This window comes from Manacus candei, unplaced genomic scaffold, assembly GCF_025592945.1.
Source record: "Manacus candei isolate 608988 ecotype Guabito, Panama unplaced genomic scaffold, ASM2559294v1 h1tg000014l, whole genome shotgun sequence".
Taxonomy (NCBI): domain Eukaryota; kingdom Metazoa; phylum Chordata; class Aves; order Passeriformes; family Pipridae; genus Manacus; species Manacus candei.
Genome location: NW_026138062.1, coordinates 70,557,683 through 70,580,447, shown reverse-complemented (window position 1 = coordinate 70,580,447; position 22,765 = coordinate 70,557,683). Strand labels below are relative to the sequence as shown.

General features: G+C 43.4%; 1 protein-coding gene across 1 annotated transcript in view; it reads left to right on the top strand.

The window, feature by feature from the left end:
• The first annotated feature begins 19,372 nt into the window (after positions 1–19,372).
• USP25 (ubiquitin specific peptidase 25) overlaps positions 19,373–22,765 on the top strand; it is an 88,966-nt gene continuing 85,573 nt past the window's right edge. Inside the window, exon 1 of the mRNA XM_051779590.1 lies at positions 19,373–19,520. Within this exon, the coding sequence (XP_051635550.1) occupies positions 19,476–19,520 (45 nt within the window). The 5' untranslated portion in view covers positions 19,373–19,475. The remainder of the gene's footprint in view (positions 19,521–22,765) is intronic.

The following is a 22,765-nucleotide window of genomic DNA, read 5'->3' as shown; positions in this document are numbered from 1 at the left end:
ATTTGGGGCTTGGGGGGGTCAGCTGGAGGTGCCTTTCTCTCACATCCATGGCCAGGCTCTCCCCGAGGCGGGAGCAGGGTGGGATCAGGGCAGGAGCGGGGCCGGGGCCGGGACTCTCTGAAAACGCGGCTGCTGACACAGATTTGCACAGAACGGGGTGGGTGGGAGGAAGAACCTTTTAGCCTTCCTTGTTTTGCAGAGAAAGACAAGAGAACTCTGATGGTTACAAGTCAGTCTCCTCCTGGCAGCTCCGGTGCAGCTGCAGATTGAGTTGCTGCGGATTGAGCTCTGGGGCGCAGGAGCCAGAGGCAAGAGGCTGTATGAGCTGCTGACCCTTTGCACAACAAAAGGGCACAGCGAGGTAAATGGACTATGGGAGATGCTGCAGGAGCTCAGGACTCAGCTGGAAGAGTCCAGACTTTCTTAGACTGTAAGGGCATAAAAGCCCAGGGTTTCTTTTGTTGGGGATTCCTCCTCACTTCTGGAGGCACCCACGCCGTCGAGCCTTTTTTTTGTTGTTGCCTGATTGAATTACTTGAAGGATGCAGAGGTCTGAGACTGTGCTGTGGGAAACCTGGGGTGGAGCAGGTGAGGAAACCTGGTCTGACTGTGGGAGTGTGGAGATGCCGAGGGGCCTCGCTCCCAGCTCAGGTGGGACGAGTGTGACTGCTGGAGCAGCTCCAGGGAAGTTTCCTCAGCAGTTTGGTGGGCACTGGTGAGGCCACACCTCGAATCCCATGTCCATTTTGGGCCCCTCACTACGGTAAACACATTGAAGGCCTGGAGCATATCCAGAGAAGGACGATGAAGCTGGGGAAGGGTCTGGAGCATAAGTCCTATGAGAGAGCTGGAGACGTTTTACCTGGAGAAAAAGAGGCTCCGGGGAGAGCTCATCACTCTGTGCAACTTCTGAAAGGAGGTCGTAGCCAGGTGGGGGTCGGGCTCTTCCCAAGTAAGAAGCAATAGGACAAGAGGAAATAGCCTCAAGTTGCACCAGGAGATGTTTTGTTTGGATATTAGGAAATATTTCTTCACTGATTTTAGAAGTCTTTACCATCCTTAACGATTCTATGACAGAATCTGCAGAATTTCCTAGGTTGAAGTATGGGAAACCAGAACTACAATATAAGTTTTCATCCTGAAAACTTACTGAAGGCATGTGTTTACTCCAGACATTCTAAGCACCTAGTTTCAGTGCTGAAAACTAGATGGCTAATCTTTCACATTTCCTAATAAAGAGCTCAGTGCTCTGGACTAAAATGACTAGTGCTCCTGCAGAAGTCTTGCTCTTGTCTCTCTAGCAATATCTAGCTGATTAGATACCATTTATGGAGCATGAGTGAGGTACACCTTTCTTAAGAAACCTGGAAATAACTCCACAATTTAAAAAACCAAGGAGAATGTGTTTATAAAAAATGTCCTAAGTATTGCATTTGATATAATATTCCATGCTAAGCTGTATTTTTAAACAAAAAAAAAATAAATTTACAAAGGTAAACACTAACTGTCTCAATTTTAACACCATGGTTACTGAGGAACCTATCAATTGATGTTTTCAGTCTTCTCTCCCTTTCTGAGTTTGCAAATGCATTCATTTTGTAAGAGGGAGGGGACAGAGGCAATAATAAGAAAAGAGAGAAGATGTGTCTGCAATGTCTGACTGTTGGGAAACAAATATATCCCATTTATTTCTCTATATGCCATATTTCAACAAGGTGACTACCTTTTTTGCTGTGTCAGTGTTAATTAAAAAGTTGTTATATAGGCAAGGAAGGCCCAGCCTTGCCATTGCCATTCACTCCCAGGGGGTTTATACAGAGGGCAGGATTAGACATGGCTAATCTCACATCTTGTCCTGCCATGGCTTTGAATTATAAAGGCACCACCAGCTTCAGAGGACAATGTGCAAGACCAGTGAGTGCAACTGGCTGACTTTGAGGAACTTGAAGATATCAGCGTGTCCAGTTCCATTCTTCCTTGTTTCGTTTGTGTTGGCTTTCTCCACAGTCTTCTGTGATAACCTTGAATCTTGCCATAGTATTTCAGAAAGCTGTTTGATATGAAAATGGCTCATCTTCTTCTAATTACAATAGCTCCTTGTTCTGCTGCCAAGAAAATAGCATCATCAGCTACTTGGATGATACAGAATATTACAGAATAAAGACAACAACAGAAATACACTGTTATTTTTCCTTCCTTATATCCTGCCTTGTGACAGGAATCCCTCCCCCTGCTAAGTTCATTGGTTAACAATAAACAAAGGTGCTTTCAACAGCTGTCTCACTATAGCCTCTGTCCTCTGTGGAGTGTAATACACTAGAGCCATGATAGTGTTTAAAAACTGGCTTACTATGATAGTTTTGATGTTTTAGTAAACTTTATTTGACTTATAACCTCTCCTAAATAGAGATGATACCCTTTTCTTGCATCCACATAGAACAGGGCATTTGCAATCCAAATATTAAAGAATAGCATAAATAATTTGCAATCCCAATATTAAAGAATAGCAGAAATAATTTTCTTTAACTAAGTGTTTTATTAACATCAGCAGAGATAAATGTTCACTGCAAGAGACACAGTGTCACCACAAAGACTCCAGAAGTTGTAATTTAGCTTGGGGATTCTGGCTTGCTTGTGTCTTTCATTCCTATTAATAGATTTTGTTGCTCGATGTTTTTGGCAATTATGTAAAGGTATTTGTCAGAATTTCAAACACTGATTTATCAGAAACCTTTTTTTAAAAACCTTAAAAATGTCTCTACTTTGCCCAAGGGAAATGCCTTGAGGAAAGGATAAGGACTTCACTTTCTCTAGCTTTAGCTCACTAATTTTGGTCAACAAAATTAAGAATTTAATTTCCAAGGACTCCCTCTTTTGTCAGCAGAGAGAAAGAGGATCTTTCAGGGAATTCCTGACCTGAAGTCTAACTCAGATATTCTGTGCTACCCTTCAAGGGAGGCTTGTGAGAGGGAAGACGGCCTCAGGTACCCTTTGCTGTATGTGAGGGGCAGATGTGCATTGGTGGTCCCAGTTTTTCTGTGTTGGAGGCTGGTTGCCAGGTCTGGGGCTCTCCTGGCAGGCTGCCATACACAGATGCACAGGGAGGTGCCAGTTTTCACCTGCTGTTTTACCCTATCTCCTCCAGAGTTACTGCAGAAAAGATGAACATCTTGCCTGGCCAGTACCTGAACTGTGGGCCAGCCATCTCTTCTTAGCAATATCAGTACATCCTTTCTCTTCCCTTACAGTTTCTCTGTTATACCTGGCTTTTGTTTTTCAAGAATATTGTAGATGATGTGTCTGACATTTTGGGGCAAGGTCTTCTTGCTCACGCTTATGCCAGGCAAATTATATGACATTACATTCTGACTAATGCTTTGTTCCAGTTGTGGTTGTCAGCTGTGGGTGGAAAGGTTTGTATTCAGGAGGCACTGGCTGTGCCTTTGCACATGAAGAGTGGTCTCAGGAACATGCCCCAGTAGCCCTGACCCTCTGAGCTGCCACATGGTGTCCCCACAGCTGTCTCGGCCTGCCCATGAGGAGCCTGGTCAGCCTTGTCTGTGAGGCTGGAGCTGCTCAGGTGTAGGAGGTCATGGCTGCATCTTCACCCTTATCTGGGATTCAGATATTCAAAACTTCACAGTTTTGCATCTACCCAAAACTGAACTTGAGAAGGATCAACAACAGACTTAAAGATAACATATGCACTGAGTGAATTAGACAATTCTCTAGGTGGGCACTGACCTTCTGCATCTTTGTGTTGGACAGTCTGTGTTAAGCCCTGTAACTTGCTGTCCTCTTTTGCACTGAACCACTATATCCTCTTACTAGTATTAAACTTTTACTCAAACAGAGTGCTTGAAATTAATTGCCAGATTCTTTAGTATTTCATCCTTCACATCCAATAAAACTGCTCAGCTCTTCTACAGCAATTAAGACACAAAAAACTTCCCCAAATCTGAAACTTTGGTGGGTACAGAAGCCTGAAGGTTAGTGGCTTTTCTGACTGTCATGGCTGTGCTGCTGTGTTTGTTGTTAATCAGTGGGGTTTTTTTATTAATAGGTACTGTGAGGGTTTTTTTCTCATTTAGCCTGGCAGCCTAATGTTTAAAGTAGCTGAGAATCGGATTTTACTTATGGAACATTTCATTTATTGAAGGCTATTTGAAATTACTTGTTTAATGAATGTATTGCCACTTAGCCAATAACCTCATCCTCTTTCTGTGCAATTCTAGTTCTGCATAACAAAGAAAGGGCCATATGTATCCACGGGAAACCAAATCACTTAAGCAGAAAATAAAGTCTGTCAAAACACTACATAAATGCTGTATGTGCATCTTTTTTAACTGAGCCTAGTAAACTGAGAGATTTCCAGTGTATTCTGAATGTTTAATCTCTGGACCAAGTCAAAGAATGATTTGCTACTCCTTGAGGTAAAATACAACACAAAAGGTCAAAAAAAAAGTCCTTTTAAGGAACAGTGACTGTATGTATACTGTGATCATTTTAGAGCTCCTTGGTTCAAGTCATCTCATGAAATTAGCTTATCAGTTAAGAAATTTGCTTCATCAAGAACTTCAGAGATGGGTGAGGATGTGCTAAAGTACAGGCTGACATGAAAAGGATTTAAAGTTTACAGAGCTAATCAGAGGTGTGACTATCCAAGAGTGGGTCTTACAGAACATTTGGCTTAGCACATGCAAAAGACCTTCAGTATTCCCATTTTGTAATGAGGACTTTAAAAACCTCCTCTCGCAAGGAAGACGATGGGAGGGGAAGAAGCTTCTTACTTAGTGATTCCTTTCAGTGGGTCACTGCTCTGCAGTGGCTCTCTAAGCTGCTATGCATTTTAACATTTTCTCAAGCACAGCTGGGCTTTCTTTTTTCCCTGGCATTTTTCATTCAGATATAAATAGCTACTAGAGCAATATTACCAAGAATATCTTTAAAGAAATAACTACTGAAGCCATAAAAAAGTCTTGAACTAAGGCCTTCCACAAAGACTGCTGTCATTTTTATGCTTCTGTTCTGAGTTCACATGAGGCTGTCTAGGAACTGTAAATTTAGGGAAAGAAATAGAAAGGTGTATGATGAATACAGTGCTTGCAATATTTAGTGCAGCTTTTTCAGAGGTTCTTTTTGTTAATGCAGCATTAGTTCTGTCAAAATTGAAATGCTTTGAAAAATACCCTAAGTTGATGAAAATATATTCCAAGGAGAACTGACAAAGCACAAAAAAAAAAAAAAAAAAGTCCGGGAAAGAATGTTTTGACCATTTTTATAAATTTTTTTTAAATGTGATTTGTTTTATTTAAAATAGTTCACAGAAATTTGAACTCTGTATGAAATGTATTGCAACAACAGAACAACAGAATATGTTGGGTTGAAATGGGGAAAAAAATGAAATGGGGAAGAAATTTTCTGTGCAACAGAAAATCCAGTTCTTGACCAAGTCTGTTTAGTGATAATTTATTAAATCTGCAAATACGTTTGATTCATAGAATCATGAGTCACGATTCTGTAAATACTTTTTGATTGACGGTTTTAAAGAGAGGAAAAAAATCTTGAATGTCAACTCACAAATGCAAGTGGATTGAAATCTCCCGAGCCACCTGCTCGCTTCAGTGGTGATGGCTTGAACATTGTGTGGAAACTCCATTCCACATGTTCCCCAGGAAGGTGCCTTGGTACTGAATCTAGTACAGCAGCTGAAAGCTGGCTGAAGATATTTTCCCAACCTCTAGATATTAATGGTCTCAGACTAATTATGCAAAGGATAAGGCTCTCAATTACTCAAGTGCAGGTTGCTGTTGCGTAGGAGGAAGGAGGGGATGTTTGGAGTGATGGTGTTCGTCTTCCCAAGTCAGCCTTACATGTGATGGAACTTGGCTTTCCTGGGGATGGCTGAACACCTGCCTGCCCATGGGAAGTGGTGAATGAATACCTTGTTTTGCTCTGCTTGTGTGTGCTGCTTTTGCTTTCCTCATTAAACTGTCTTTATCTCAACCCACGGGTTTTCTCACTTTTATCCTTCTGATTCTCTCCCCCATCCCCCTGAGGGGGAGTGAACGGCTGTGCAGGACTTAGTTTCTGGATGGGGTTATAAACCATGACACCTCAGTATATTTTAAATTTGGTATTACCTTTAAAACTTAAAGATCATGTCAGATGAGCTGTTACCACATCTCATACATCACCATGATGTGCCATGAGATAGATCTCACTGGGAGCTGGCCAGTGATGGCAGAAGAAATCTGGAAAATTGTTATTACAAAGAACATCTTCATAAGTGGAAAAAGTGTTGGCGGAGACAGGAGCTTTTAGTGTGAAGAAGCAGAGCCCATTCATTAGCTCTTCTAGCTATGTGGGAAATTAAAACACAAAATAGAAAGGACTATTTGTACTGTGCAACTAATCTCTGTGCAATGAGCGTTGCACCATGTTTTAACTGTAACTACCAAATGTAACAACCATCTATCTAATGGCCAGATTATTTTTTTCCTCTGTGGATTTTGACCTATTTCCTGTAGAAGCAGATTTTTTTTTTTTTTTGTGCATCCATGCATTTCCCATCACTTTGTAAGCTGAAGAAGAAATATAGTCTGACAAATTAATTAGCTAGAATTCTCCTATGCAGGAGACCACGTAGGAGTGTGCAGACCTTAGAGGAGTATTTGTCACCAAATGAACGTGTCTGTGCTAGTTCAAAATGCCCTTCAAGCTATGTCTGAAATATTTCTCTGTTCAAATGAGTTACTCCTCGTCGTGGGTGGAATCAAGAATCTTGTCCTTCATCTTAATTTGTATACACTAGATTCATGGCAGAGTAACTTAGTCATATAAAGGAATGAAGATAACACCTCCCCTCTACACCATGCAAAGCTGTTGTAAGCCAAGGAGTTGTGTGCTAACAGACTAGTAAAAACCAGGCCTGGGATGTCTACCAAAACAATCAGGTTGCAAACTCTGCATAGTCAAGTTAAAAATCTAATTTAGGTATTTGTATGGGTTCTTAATCATACAGGTAATGTGTACAAGTTCACATTGAAGTTGTAATTAATTACGTCTCTCAACTCATCCATCTAAATGAACAATGCTTTGCTGAATGCAGCTTTGTTTTTATAAATATCCTCCCATTATGCAGCACCTGAATATTCCTGTTTTACCTTGGCTTTTGTGCGTGGGAGAGGGGCTCTGAAAACTAAATATATCCAGTACTAATTAAACTGTGTATCTAGGAAGGACAGCAGGATAATTCTTCTTTATAGTTTTATGATGAGATTTGTCTGTACGTGAAAAAACCTCAGCCATTCAACATTTTTACTTCAATTTTAGATCTATCTTCACATCTGTGAGAGTGAGCAAAAATTGGCTCCTGTATTTTACAGCCTGGTACTTATGAAAAATGAGCTTTTGTGAAATGGTGTTTTATGAATACTCAGAAAATGGGAAGAAACAATGCACAGAGAAAAGGGGAACAAAACACATTCAGAATGATAAAGACTTACGGTTTCTAAAGAAATGGAAGAGAGAAAAATGCCTATGAAATATGAATCTGAACACAAAAGCCTTGCTGAATCCTAAGAATAACTTGCAGTGAGTCTGTTAGATCATAATTTTCCTTCTCTCTTATGTCTCTTACCCTATTAATCCCCCTACATATACCACATTTGATCGTTCTTTGTGCTTAGTTTCCTTCCTCATGCCCTATATGAACTAACAAACTTACTGTGGCTCCCCTTGAAGCCCACAAAGCTGGGATGCCCATGTTTCCTGCCATGAGCAGTTTGCAGAGAGTTTCCATCACTCTAGCTACAGCAGTGGGGCACAGCCACATGGTGCAGGTTTCACTTCTACCTTGGATTCAACAGAAGGCCACCGAACCTGGAGTTGTTGTGAACGAAATGCTCTGAACTGAACGAACTAGAATTTTCCCACTGAGTTATTCTGCCTGGAAATGGGAGAAGTCCCCAGTTTACTTCACCCATCACACAAGTACCCTCTTATTCATAACACTTGTGTTTATTCCTTGAACAAAGCAGTCTGCCCACTCTTTCCACCCAGGGACGAGGGCAGAGACAGCCTTGCAAACTGTGTTGAGGTTGTTGGAGGCAGAGCCCTTCCAGCTGTCCAGTCTGTCCTGTCCCTGCTGCAGCTGGCCTGGAGGAGTGGAGCACCTGCACGTGCCTCAGCGCCAAGTCTGCTGTCTTAGCACAAACCAGCTTTTGTCAGCGCTTTAAAGAAAATTGCTGGACTTTGCATCTGAGTCATGTACACACGGCCCCAAGCCTTTTCTGCAGGGATGTTTTTCCCTGGCAAACAAGTGGTAGCAAATTGTGGAGGGCCTAGAAACAGGAGAAGGAAATAATTCATGAGTATACAAAGACTTCCAGACTTTTTTCCATGGTATTGCGGAAATCAATCCTTAGCCCCGTATAAGTAACTACAACAGAGGGCTATTAACAAACATTCTCAACCAAATGAAAAAAAAATGTGGTATGCAGGCACCAAAGATTACAAATATATATTTTGCAAAACTGCCTGTAATTATGCAAAGTAAATTTTATGCAAAAAGCGGCGCCACCTAAATGGCAACATAACATATGCACATGTTCAAAAAAGACAGTCTTTTCAAACCAACTATTGCCACAACCATGGAATAGCTTGAGTCTTCAATTACAAGTTAGTCTATCCTAGTAATATGAATTCTTTAATGTTGGGATCAGTTTTCTTGTTTATCACTAGTTAAGAGGTTCTGTTCTCCCATGTTGAAACAATCAAGTGACATTATAGGAGAAGGCAGAGCTACCTCCATGTGTGGGAACATGACAGTAGTTCTGCTGCAGCTTTCCATGTGGCGAGGTAAGAAATCCAGTGTTAGATGTCTCAGATGTTACCAAAGCAGGTTTATAGCTAGAATTTGTTCATTTCTCACATTAAACTCAGACATGAACAGTAACTTTGGTACTAGCAACAGTCCTGGTACTAATGATTTTCTCCATATTACTCTCTTTGCTGTGTGTCCTGATAAGCAGAACTGTTCTTGTGGCATTGGGCTGCAGAGCTTTGCTGCACACCCTGAGAAAACAGGGCTGTTCCAGTTGTGGCAATTTCTATCTGCTACCTGCTCTCGTGCCATGATGCATGGTCTTCACATAGCCTCCTGCAGAACTGGTTACAGCACTGTGGTTGAGAGTGAAACTGCCTCTAAGAAGAGAACACAAGTTTATATAAGTTGCAAACCCAAAGGTCCCTCACTTAGTTGGTGCAATGAGCTGGCTCTGCATTGCTTGTGTTTTGAAAGGTTCCAGAAAACTCCATGAGAGGAGTTTCAGATGTGTTGGTGCTGCTGCAGTGACAGCTGTGTCAGAAACAGAAGGTGTTGCAACTTCCTAAGCAGTAATAATAGATGGGTTGATACCATCTACTTCCTTAGTTTGTCTTTTCCTGTCTTGTCATAAGGCTGTCTGTCTGGCAGGGCTAAAAAAATGCAAGACACTTCAGTTTTGAAAGATTTGCAGTTGTAAGCAGCTGAGAAGGAAACGAGTACCACCTCTTGACAGAGGCAGACTACTACCCTGCAGTCTGAGTGACAAGCTGGGGGTCCATGCTCCTCTGCAGAGGCAGAGGAGTACAGAGTTTGAAAGGTAAGAGTCTCAGTTGGCCTTTAGTAGTTCTCCTGGTCATCTGTGAAAGTCTTAGGGATATGTATGTCAGCAGAGCCACATCATTCATGAACCTAAGTTTAAATCACTTCAAAAAGCACAGCAGGCTTGAAGAAGAAAATCTGAGTGGATCAGAAGAAGCAAAATTGATTCTGAGAAAATAGATGCCTTCATCTAGGGCCTTTCTGGATGAGTCCTCAAATCCATGACTGCTTGTGCCATATTTGACCCTACTGCCCATACAACCTGGTCTGTAAGTATGAACCCCAGAGCTAAAGTTTTCCTTCCACTGAATTCCTCTAGTGAAGATCCAAATCCATGTCATTGTGTGAATTATTATATACACCCTTTGAAACACAGAACCTTACACAAAATCATATGAGGAGCAGCTGAGGGAGCTGAGGTTGTTTTGCCTGGAAAAAAGGAGATTCAAGGGAGGCCTTATCGCTCTCTACTACCTGAAAGGAGGCTGTAGCCAGGTTGGGGGTTGGCTTCCTCTCTCAGACTACGGACAGGACAAGAGGACATAGTCCCAAAAGCTGTGCCATGGGAAGTTCAGGTTGGACATCAGGAAGAATTTCTTCATGCAAAGGGTTGTCAAGCACTGGAATGGGTTGCCCAGGGAGGTGGTGGAGTCACCATCCCTGGAAGTGTTCAAGAGATGACTGGATGTGTCAGTCAGTTCTCTGGTTTATTTGACAAGGTAGTGATCGGTCAAAGGTTGGACTCGATGATCTTGGAGGTCTTTTCCAACCTTAATGACTCTACGATTCTATGAAAGATATTTGTGTATTACTTTGATCAGTGTGCCTTTTCTGTGGTGACCAGAGTCTGCAGCAACAGAAAGCAGTTTGAATTCTTTTATCATATATCCAAAAGAAAGCAAACAAAAAACAACAAAAAAACTCCCATACCGTATAAGATGTTTTTACCTGAACTTCTCACCTTACTACAGACACACAGTTGATGGGATGGGGAATTCTTTTTCCTTTGTCCTGTTTCTCTTGCTCTGTCACCATGTGTGTGGAACTCGTATTTCCAGTACAGTATTTTCACATCTTTTTGACAGGCCATGAAGGCGTGTGTTTGCAAAGGCTCTGAGAGCAGTGGGGACACTGTGACATGGCCACCTCCCAGGCTGCATAATGCAGAGCTTCCATGCCAGTCACCTAACCTGGTGCAGAGGGCTGCTTGCCTCATACTGTGGGGTTTTCTTCCTTGCCATTCAGTACATCCTTCTACAGCTCACCTTTTGTCACCCCTTAGCCCTGTTTAGCCATGTCAGCCTTGGTTAACAAAAATAGAGCAAGCTCTCAGAATTAATAGCTTTGCCCCCGTTTTCTACATGGACAACTAAACTAAGTGTATGCGACTTCACCTCCCTGTAATGATGTTAATAAACCTTCTCTGGCTCTGGCTCTGCCTTCATGCTTAGACAATCAGTCCTCATCCTGTTCATGTGATGAATTATTTTATTGTCTCAATTTTGTCCATTTTTATAGCAAATGCTTCCCTAGATTTTTGCCTTTGGAGCTTTTCTTGTTTCATTGATTCTCTGGAATATTATGTTGATCTTGTTCTAAATTGCAAAGTAATCGCACATGTATTGTGCCTCAATGAAACACACATGATCTGCTGTTCAGAGCAGCTCTCGTAAATCAGTACTCAGTTCCTGAGAAGGCTGCTGCACCCAGGTTCCCCAAAAGCACTGCCTAATGTCACCACCTCAGTCCTGTCTCCATTTTAAGTCCCGGAGTCTCCCTCCCCAAAGTTAACCCTTGCTTTAACTGTGCAGCTCAGAGTCCCAGCTAGTGTAGAACTTCCCCCTTCCTGCATGTTAAGTTCCATGCCAACCCTAAAGAGGGTTTTCCTTGAAAACGTGTACCAAATGTGCAGTAGTGTAAGAAGCTGAATAGAGTTTTACCAGTGAACACTAAAGATCATCAATGAAAGTCCCCACCGAGAAGCAAGTGCCACTGGAGATCATTTCTCAAACAGTGTGACTAATGCAATTTATGACCCTGTCTCATCTCCTCAGGCTCCTGTTTAGCTAGTGTGTCACCCTTTAAATCTTATGTTTCACCCCAGCTGTCCATGTTTTTGCATTTAAAGGCTTTGCATGTGCTGTGACTGATACTGTAGTAGTAAAGGTCACTAAGCTGACTTTACTATTAGGTGGGTTTCATTTTTATATACCGAACGTGATGAGGAAGAGTCACAGTGAAGTCTGTTGACAAGATCAGTTTTAAATGCTGAACATATTAAATGACTCCACTTTCAGTTGGTCTTCTCAGCACAAACTGGACTGGAAGTCTCATTAGAATATATAAAGTGACAGATTTTGCAGTGCCAACTGTACTCTTGAAGCCCAATATTGTCCCTCATGTGAATACACAGAGAGAAAGTCGTATATTTATTTGGAGGTTGTCCTACAGTTGTGTCTAGAGCAGCCACTGACAACAGCCACAACCACCTCAGAACTCCTCTAAGTGGGTTAATAGCAATAAGAGGTTCTTAAAAGTGCCATTATATATTGATTAAAAACTTCCTTTTTCTTTCTTTCTCGTAGGTAACCTCCCCCGTAGTAATTATTAAAATGATAATTTTTTAATCACCCAAATGAACACTGTGCTCAGATAAAACAAGTCAAGTACGGCAGGCGAAATGGTCTGCAACTGTCAGCACTCTTCTGTACCATTTAGGTGAAGCAGGCTTGTTGCTTAAAACAATGACAAGAAAACAAAACAAATACATTCTTGTTTTCTCAGATGCCTTTTTGACTTACAAAGCCGCTATTGTTGCAGTCAGTAAATGTGGTCTTACACCATGGGTCATTGAAATAACATAGAGAATGCATTCTTTTCTGCTAAAAATATATTTTAGAAAGCATTTATTTTCTACATACACTTAAAAAATACAATATGGCCTGAGCCTGACTGTGCATATATATCAGTAATGTTTTGCATCTACTTGATTTTTTACATATAATGTCTTACAGTCAGCAATAAGATACAAACCAAACTGACACCTATTCAAAAAAATGAAGGACATGTTGTCCCATAACTGGATATAAAAGAGAGAAGACCACTAAGGGAATATAAAAAAAAGTAAAGCATGCAGTTCCTTTTGAGGAAATTTCTATACCTTCTACTCAGTGGTTTTGTGTGATCCAGACTGAGAGCTATTAAGTTTAAAAAACATACTTAAATAGGCTGAGGGCATGAAAACTGTATGCTATAAAAATCGTACAAGACCCTATTAAAATACTCTCTTGGAAGAAAAAAAAAAAAAAAGCTGTCATCAAGTCCTGCCACGGAGGCCACAGTCATTTGAGAGGGACTGCCCGATCTTCCCTTAATGTTTTAAAGGGATGAATACCAAGAAACTTGTGCTAATGCCCACCACGTTCTACAGAAACCTGCCGGTCTTCAGCTGGGTTGAGTGAAAATACAGATCTAAAAGAAAAGAAAAAAAGAAAAGCAAACTCCCACCTAAATTTTTAGACAAACAAGTTGTCATCAGTAAAGTTTCCCAGGTGCTGAGGACGCTCTTTCTGTGTGTGTGTGTGTGTGTGTGTGTGTGTGAGTGCACTTCAGCCCTGCCAGGGTTGAATGCCTGGGAACGTTCCCTAAAAGGGAAACGGTGGTATTCCCCAGTTCATCTTCCCTGAGCCCACTTGATAGCTATGCTCTGAGCATGCTGACGGGGATGAATCAACATGGCATGCAGCAGCCCTGGGTGCTTCCATTTAAAAATACAGCCCAGGAGGGAGGTGGTAATGATGTTTGTTCTCTATTTAAGCTCCTCGTATTTAGAGTACTCTCCCAGGAGATGGAAGATTTGGGTGCAGTTCCCTCCTACACTGTCAGAGGCTGGGTGTCAACATTCCCCTCATTCCAAAGGAGTGGCCAGAGAAGGAGGCTGCAGACCATGCTTCGATAAGGATATGGGGTGGTTGGACCTGAGCAAGAATCATTAAGCTTTAGTTGTGAAACATTCTAAATCCTTATCTAAAGCATCTTCCCAGCCATTCAGAAGTATCTTCCCTGTCCATAGCAGGGGTAGGATATTAGGCCTGTGCCTCTCTCAGCAATTTAGCAGGTCGTAGGTTGCTGGATGTTGCAGATCCCAGCTCGCAGCATCCCAGTCCCTTCCACACCTAGGGCTGGGAGCTTCGTTAAGTAGCTGAGGGGGTTTGATATCACCCTAAGAACTCAATACCTAAAACCTACACGAAATTATGCACTGCAGCCTCGGTCCTTTCATTTCCTACCTTTGAGTGGCAGACCATGGATGACTAGAAAGAAGGGCATAGAAAATGACATAAAAGGCATAAAAAAGCAAAAAGATGTGAATTTTGTACAAGTCCCATCAGCTTTGACTTATAGTTTTATCTGTGGATTACAGGACCCTGATGGAGAGCAACCTTGTTTGCCCACACGGACCATCAGATGGAAGGTCATTGCCTAACGAAGCAATTGTCTGTCATTATTTAATTAAGGAGGAGTCCTGCATGCACATGACTGTGCGTGTATGGGAAACTTGTCCAGGAGTTGTGGTAGGCACTATCATCATGTGGGCATTTGCTTGAACAGAAAGCAAGAAATGACTGAGAAGATGAATAGAAGACAAGAACAAGAGTTCTGCCATTTGAAAAAAAATATATGCAAAGTAAAAATGGAAAAAAATCGAATTTTCTGTAGAACTGGCTTAATTACTTTGTAATCCAAAATAACTTGTTTGAACCTTGAATACGAGTGTTGCACACTTATGATGCTAAAAGTTATGTTTGAGCTGAAATAGTTTCAAAATAAACATTAAAAGTAATCATTAGGTGAAGTCTAAACCACAGGGAATGTTAATTATTATTTTACTTAAAAGTAAATTCAGTGGAGATAGTGATTTTTGTGAAACATGCTCATTTAAGTGGGCAATGACAGAAAGAAGTATTTTGGGAAAAATTCTGTAACTTTCTACTACTTGCAAAATGTTGGGTAGCGTCTGTTGGAAGGACTAGTAGTCATTGCTGAGCTCTAAATTACTTTCAGCCACATAGGAAAAAACCTTATGGCCTCTCAGGAAAGCTGTGTGAAATAAAATGATCAATGTGCAAGTGTGGTCAAGAAAGTAAATAAGATGTGAAGATGGCTAAGGTAAAAAGGGTACTTTAACCAGGTTCTCATGAAATCCATAATTTCTGTGGAATTCAGCTGCAGTTACATGAACTCAGTAATCTAAATCTCAGAATTTTTATTTTGAACATAGCACCTGACTTTTAGAAGACATAATAATAGACATCTGCTGTCAGGAAGCAACTGGAAGGTCAGGGACCTTCAGTTTAAGATCCATAAACAAGGGAATATGAAATTGTGTTTTGTACCCCAACAAAAACTACATTCACAACATGTTAGTTTTACTTTTTGATTTTCAGAAGGCTTTCAGATGATGATACCTCTCTTTCCTGAGCTACAACTTTGGTTAGTTTTGGTTCCCTTGGGGATTAACCAGCAGGAGATTTTGCAGGTGCCAAAGCAATGTTCGAATGGTTACCAGTGACACAGAGAGTAATTGCCAAATGATGATTTAAAAGCTGTTATGCTTTACAAGCTTCTTGAGTGGCCGTGGTTTTGTGTCAGGTGGCTGAACTATTTACTGCAGAGCCAAAAGGCCCAAGTGAAAGCGCTCCAAGATGGGTTTTATAAATGTGAATCCAGGGCAGCTCTTCTCTAGGGTTAACTACAGAAACTGTGCATTTGTAGCATTTATTGCCCCTTTTAAAGCAGAGTTTTCTCACACCCAAGATAGCAGGTTACACATTTGGGAAAAAAACCCCAAGAAGTCCTGACTTGTACTTCCCCAGCTGTAACAAATGCAGCCAGAGTCTAATTAAAGCCCTAAATAAATGTTGTATTTAATTAAAGACAAAACCAAGCCCATTGAAAACGGAGGGAAATAATGAGCTACTTCTTGTTATACATGATCCTTGTATACAATAAAACATGTGCTAAAGTGTTTTGTGGTTGGCTGATGTTTTGGTTGTTCTTTGAAAAAATGGGAAGACAAGAAGCCCTGCGAGCAGGCACAGGGTTTGCCTCCAAAAGGCAGGCTGCCAGTCAGGAAGGCATGATCACTTACTGATATATGAAATAGGTGAAATGAAACTTGACTGGTACCATTGCTGAGCCTGTGTCACCCTCTCTTTTGGCCAGCACAGCTGTTCCTGCAGCCAGTCAGTGAACCATTTTGGGGAACTGATCTAGCAGAACAAAACAGCCAGTTTAAGGGGGAGGGGAGGCTGTGCTTGTATTTCAGGTGAATCACATCTCCAGCACTGCTGGTGACGAGAATGTGCAAACAGGGGGAGCCTTGCAGCTGAAGGTAGAGGTTGTGCAACATGTCACCAAATGTTTAACAATCAAACCCTGTAATATTGTTAAAAGGTGAGGAGCAACTAAGTGGAATTACCATAAACTTCCAGGGAAAAATATATATACACACGTCTTACACTATTTAAGATATTAGAGGCACATTAAGGTACATTGCCCAAGCAACAATATAAGCAACAGGAAGGGATAAAAAAAGAGAAATAAATTTCAGCTCTTGAGACCCATAAGCAAATGTGATGATGCAGCCTCTGATCACTTTGCTTTCTGTGCACTAGTACCATCAATAAAACTAGCAGGAAAATGGTTGCAGCTCTGTAAGCATGACAGCTAAACGATCACTGCAGACTGGCAACAGGAGCTCAGAAATCTAAGACTGTGGGCTTTTGTTAAGGTAGCATGTCTCAGAAACAATACAGATACTGCTCTGTAGGAGCTTAATGCAATATTACATAAGTGAAAAAAACCCAAGTTGCTTGTATGGTTCTTTCTGTGCTGTGCCAGCGCAGGTGTGACAGCTTTTGGACCTTGAGTTACTGAGTTCTCTGCTGGGTTCGCACAAAATTCACCTGGGCTCCACTCAACAGAATTTGAAAAGGAAGGGAGGGTGAAACCAAGCAATCTACTTTTCAAATTCCTTCTGAAACAACAGTTCCTTAATTTATTATAGGCACCAAGGAATACTAATACCATCAAGTCAAGAGCTCTTTCCAGACTGTGGCCCTGACAAAACCATTAGTGTTTTCCGATGCGGTACAAATTCCAGCCTTGTGCTCAGTGTACTTCATCTAGAGCTTGTGCTGCTAAAGGAACATGAAACTCTGCTCCGTCTGGTTTCCAGCAACACCATATGTACGACAGAACCCTAATTTCCATGACTGTAGTTCAGATTATGTATTTCAATAGAAAATCCCCATCTCAGGAGTGGATTGCTCAGCCTTTTTTTTTTATTTTAAAGAAAGTGAGGAAGTGGGGAGCCCTTAAACGTGATAATTTTGTTGGAGGAGGGGAATTAAATGGAAGCTGATATTTTGTCATCCTATACTAAATTGAAGAAAATTGAACAAAATGTATAATTTCTTTCCAGCACTTATCTGTCAGGGAAGCTATTAAATTAAATAGTGAAAACATTTGAAAAAATATTGCAAGACAAATGTACTTCATTTAAAAGCTGCATTGTTTATATTATTTTCAAATAATATAAATAATGAATAGCTTTGATGAAAATTATCTGCACATACCACATGTCAAAAACACAGTGTATGAGAAAAAGCATGATTATATATTGGAAGAGGACAGAGGAATTGGACCAGCACTCCTGTACAACAGTGCTACAGAAAACTTTTTTTAATCAAACCCCCAAACTACTATGGTTGTCTTTCTTACACATAGCCATAGTCTGAGCAGAGAGAATTTCTGCTCTTATCTACAGAAAAGTAATTCGCAAGCTATTTCTGATTTCATTGTATTATCTGCATAGTTTCTTGTCTTTTGCACAGTAAATTATTTGGGAACATTAATTTTAAAAATCGCCTCTCATATTGCAGCATAAAAGGCCAAACCATTAAAAGTGATACAATCTATGAGCAACAAACCTGAGAAGAGCAAATATTGATCAAATTGCAATATCTCCTGCACAGAAGCTACAGTGAAATAAGGCAGCAGTTGTAGGTTGTCACGAGCTGTGCTCGTGTTTTACTTAAAGTCCAAGATCTTGCAGTGATGTTATTACCTGATAGTCTCAGTTTTAAAAAGATTCATATTTTACTGTGGGGAAAGGAGGGAATTGAATTATAGAGGCGTAAACGCTGAGGCTCTCTGTGACAGAGGAGCAGTATCCACAATTCATTTTGTTGCATTAGGCTACCAGCTCGTGCTTTTTAGGTACTTTTTAGGTACTCAGAACCGTGCTGCTCTCCTCAGCTTTTCCTACAGACCAAGCTTCACTGGCCTTAGAAATGTAACTGGGACACAGGTACCATACACTGAGCAGGCACTCAAAACGTGGGGTGGGCTCCTCTGCTGCCCTTCACCTGCTTCTGGTCAAATGCATTTCAGCCGGCCCAGGACCTCGTGGGCTTTCCTCTGCTTGAGCTGATGCCCAAAGCAGAGTCCTTTCCTGCCCTTTCCTTGACCCTCCAGGGCAAGGTGACAGAGGGACAATCTTTTGCCCAATACCATTTTTCTGTGGTGCCAAAATTCATTGTGGGCTGCTGCAACCTGCTACCCTACCCATACTTTAGGCAGCAATAAAACAGTTAAGGACATTCCTGTTCAATTTGAACGCTGAATACCATTCCCTCACGGCTCACCCAGTCAAACCCAGCCAAACCGCAGCAGGGAGAGGGACAACCTGCAGCTTTTAAGCTGCAGCATTACTGTGTTCAGTTTTGGGCTCCTCAGTAAAAGACAGACAAGGAGCTACTGGAGAGGGTCCAGTGGAGGCCACAAAGATGATGAGGGGCCTGGAACATCTCTCTTATGAGCAGAGACTGCAGGAGCTGGGCCTGTTAAGTCTCGAGAAGACTGAGAGGGGATCTCGCTAATGCATATAAGTATCTCAAAGGTGGGTGCCAGGGGAGTGGTTCCAGACTCTTTTCAGCAGTGCCCAGAGACAGGATGAGGAGCAATGTCCATAAACTAAAAGACAAGAAGTTCTCATCAATGAGGATATCTAAAACACGAGGAAGAGCTTCTTTACACGGAGGGTGGCAGAGCCCTGGAACTGCCCAGGGAGGGCATGGAGTCTCCCCCCCGGAGACATTCCAAAACCACCTGGATGTGTTCCTGTGTCACCTGCTCCAGGTGATCCTCCCTTTCAGAGGGGTCGGACTGCTTGATCTCCAGAGGTCCCTTCCAACCCCAACAATCCTGTGATTTCCGTGATTCATTTGGTGCTGCGGTTTGTCGTCGCTACGAGCGGCGACAGCGCTGGAACCGCTCAGAAATTCCCCGCCTATCCCACGGAAAGCCGCGGGTTCCCGCAGCCGGAACGCCGCTCGGCGCTGCCCTCGGCCCCCCCCGGAGCAGGGCAAACTTGGCCCTCTCCGGGGCCGGCCCTGCGCCGGGCGAGGGGCGCGGAGCCCTGGCCGGGGGTGGAGCGGGGCGGCCGCGGGAGCTCCCGCCGGGAGCTCCCAAGATGGAGGCGGGCGGTGCGGCGGGGCGGGGACGGGGCCGGGCGGGGGCTGCGCCCGGGGCAGGTGCGCGGGGCGGCGCCGCTGCCGGGCCGGGGGTGGCGCTCGGCGCTCCGGGAGTGACAGCGGGGCCGGAGCGGGGCCGCGCTGCGCCCGCCGGGCGGTGACTCGGGCTCCCCCTCCCGCCCCGCCTCCCACCCCGCTCGCCCAGCCCGGGCCCGGCCCAGCTGCCGCCGCACGGCGCCGCCGCCGCCCGCCGAGCCCGGGGCGCCGCCGGGAGCCGCGCGGGGGCCATGACGGTGGAGCAGAACGTGCTGCAGCCCGGCGGCGCCGCCAAGGTGAGACCCCGCCGGGGCCCGGCCCTGGGGCCGCCGAGCGCCCCGCGTCGCGTCCGCGCCGCGCCCGGGCCTGGCCGCGCCCGCCCCGGCCCCGCCGCTCCCCCCGCGCCGGGGGCGCAGCCGCCCCTGCCGAGCCGCTCCCGGGCCTTCCCCGCGCCGCGGCCTCTCCCGGGCCCCGCCGCTCCAGCGGCCGCGGAGCCGCGGCGGGGGCCGCCGCCAGCGCGGCCGCGGGCTCGGCGCTGCCCGCGGGGGACACCCCGCGCTCCGCGGGGCCCGGGCGGGCCTGTTGCGCTCGCAGGGAGCCGGGCGGGGCGGCAGCGCCGGGGGCGAGCGGGACGTGTCCCGGAGCACCGCGGGGTCCCGGGCGAGCTCCCCGCGGGGAGATGCTGCTCGTGCCCGGCGTGACCCTGCAGCGCCGGCATCCGCGCCCGCCAAAGGTGAACGCTATTTCCAGCCGGTGACGCTCTCCCGCTGGAGTGAAAAAGTGCCGCGTTTAGGGACCCGTGTTAACGCGCATCGCGGAACGGGGTTAAGGGAATGACGGCGCTTACGGGTCTCTTCCTGCAGACCGGGACTTGGCGGGGAATGTTTCTCTGTCACAGGAAAAAAAAAAAAAAAAAAAAAGGATGCCTTCTAAAGCTCTTCGTCCCTTTAAGTGAACTGAACCGTGTTGAGAAATATCTGAAATTAAATTTCAGTGCTTGTTAAGCAATAATTTTTATGCTTTAAAGGTAACTTGCTGGTTAACACAACTCTACAGTTCAGTGATATGACTGCTGCCCTGTTCCCTGACTTTTATTTATTTTTTTAATAATGGCATGTGCAGCTTTTATAAGAGGATAAAGGTGTTTGTGCTTTGGTGTAGTCAGTGTGGAAGTTAAATGGCTGCAGTCGTAAGAGTGGACAGTGGGAATGTGCTGATTAAGGTGTAATTGGTTAAAGTGGTACAACTCGCATTCAAGAAGCTCGTTTGGAGGGAAAGGCGTGTCTGGCAAAGACTGCTATCGTAGTTGGAGGTAGTTAGCACTGATTTTTGGCTGCTTCAGCAGGAAGGCAAGGGCTTCACGGACAGATTTTCTTTCCTCAGTCAAGTGTTTTCAGTTGAGGTGTGCTCGCCGATTAATGTAGCAGATTTACTGCTACATGTGCTTTCTATGTTTGAAAACTTAGTTGCTGCTGTGCATCTGACAACTTTTGTGAACAAGTTTACCTTTTATAAAACCTGTTTCTGATGGTTTACTGAATGCCCCGCAATTATCTCATCCGATACTCAGTTACATAGTACCTCCTGCACGCTGAGCAGAGCTGCCTGTTTGAACCTTCTGTCAATAATCCTGAAGGAGAAATGTTAATTTTCAGCTAAATTAGAAGAAATGTGGTTTTCAGCTGAACTGCTTGTAGGTCAGTAGTTCAGGGTTACTTTAGCTTCAAATCAAGGATAAATTTAAAGGTGGTTGAAGATGGGTTGTGGGAGATGCTGGGTAACACATCCTGCAGTAAAAAATAAAGTTAGCAATAATTCTAAAGTTGTAGTCAGCATCTATGGCTAGTGGTCACTTCTCTAAGTATCTAGAGCAACTGTGTAAAATAAGTTTTTTTTCATGGCAGAGATTTTCTGTTTTAACCCTGATTCCATGCTGGAGTGAGGAAAAGGTAAATCTTGAGGGTACTTTTCAAAAAAGCATTATCTGATTCCAGAGTAAGTATCTCATTGCTTATTGAGACTAACGAGTAGCTACTTGGGTTACGATTTTTTACATCGTTCAGGTTATTTGCATGTAAGAAGAAAAATTTTGAAGGTTCAGGGAGCTGACGGATGGAGGAAAAGTGGAGAAGCTACCATACCACTAACCCACCATCTTCCCTCAAAAGAGGAAAATCCCAAGCTCCACAAATAATGAGAGTTTGTTCTGGAGACCTCAAAGTTTGTCATGATTATTTTATGTTAGCGTGAAGAAACCACATACAAATAGAAATATATTGGGTTTACAAGAGATGCCTGAGTCATCAGCATACTTTATTCAGAACTGTGGTTCCCAACATTGTTCATCAGATGTTTTCTTACTGTCATACAGGAAGTGTGTGTCAAACTTCAGCAGCACTTGGACACGTAGGTTTGTATTAATAAATGCTCTAACTACAAACAGCCTGTTTCCCACTGAAGCTATCTTTAGTTTATCGTGTAGTAAAAGCAGCTGCATCGTGTCCAGAGAAGTTTTTTCTTTCATCTCTACTGGTCATCTTGACTCCTAATTAAAACTTGTAATTTATTTCCTGAAGCAAATATTTAATCATGCTATTCTCCTTGCTCACATCTCTTGCGTGCTTCTCTGACATTGTTAGGTGTCTGGAGGTTATAGATAATGGTCATATGAGGACTAAAGCATGTGAATAAAGGTAAACGGCCTGGGAGGTTAAGAGAAAGGACTTTCTTGTTTTGTCCCACTGTATTTTTGTCCAGTCAAGTCCTTTTTTTAACAGGCAGTTTGCTGCTGAAGAACTAAGGCACGTGTGTTGCGGGACTCCCTGTACTCCAGGCAGTCCTACAGTGCTGGTGAACGCAGGCACGGATTGTCCTCCTGAAGGAAAACCTTCCCAGGCAGCCCTGGTGCTGCCAGACCCTTCACTTGGCCAGTGTCCCTTACACAGGGTTGAGCAACAGGGGCTGGGGGAAATGGTGATTTTTTTCTTTGAGTAATTGAAAGTAACCATGCAGGGAGGTCAAACATGTTTCAGTGTTGTCTCAGCTCTGATAATTATTGTGATGGCCATCTCGGAACAGCAGGTTGAAGAAGCTGGGTTTTATAGGGTGACACTTAGCTGGCCTCTCAGCAATGTGTGTTATCAAGTTCTACTGCTTCTGGAGAGGGCCCGAGTGTTGGTTGATCGATGGGTTTAAAGACTGTTTTATCTGTCCTTTGGTTTCCCACACCCACTGTTATTTCAGACCTGTGATTCAGCAGTGCATTGGCAGCGTAATCTCAGGACAGTAGAATAAAGTTAGGTGTGTCAGCTCAGCTCAATTTTTTTTACTTTTTTTTAAAGAAGCACAAACTTTTAAGGGTATTTACCACTTGAAATAATGCTTGGCTTAAAGCAAGGTCTGATACTACTTACTTCCTCTCCTGTACTCTTTTTTTGGGGTAGTAAGGAGAAAATTATGCTAGCTTATGTGTGTGCTTCTGCTCTGCTTGTCCCATGGTTTTGATGTACTTATTATTGAAGGATTTAGCTAATAATATGGC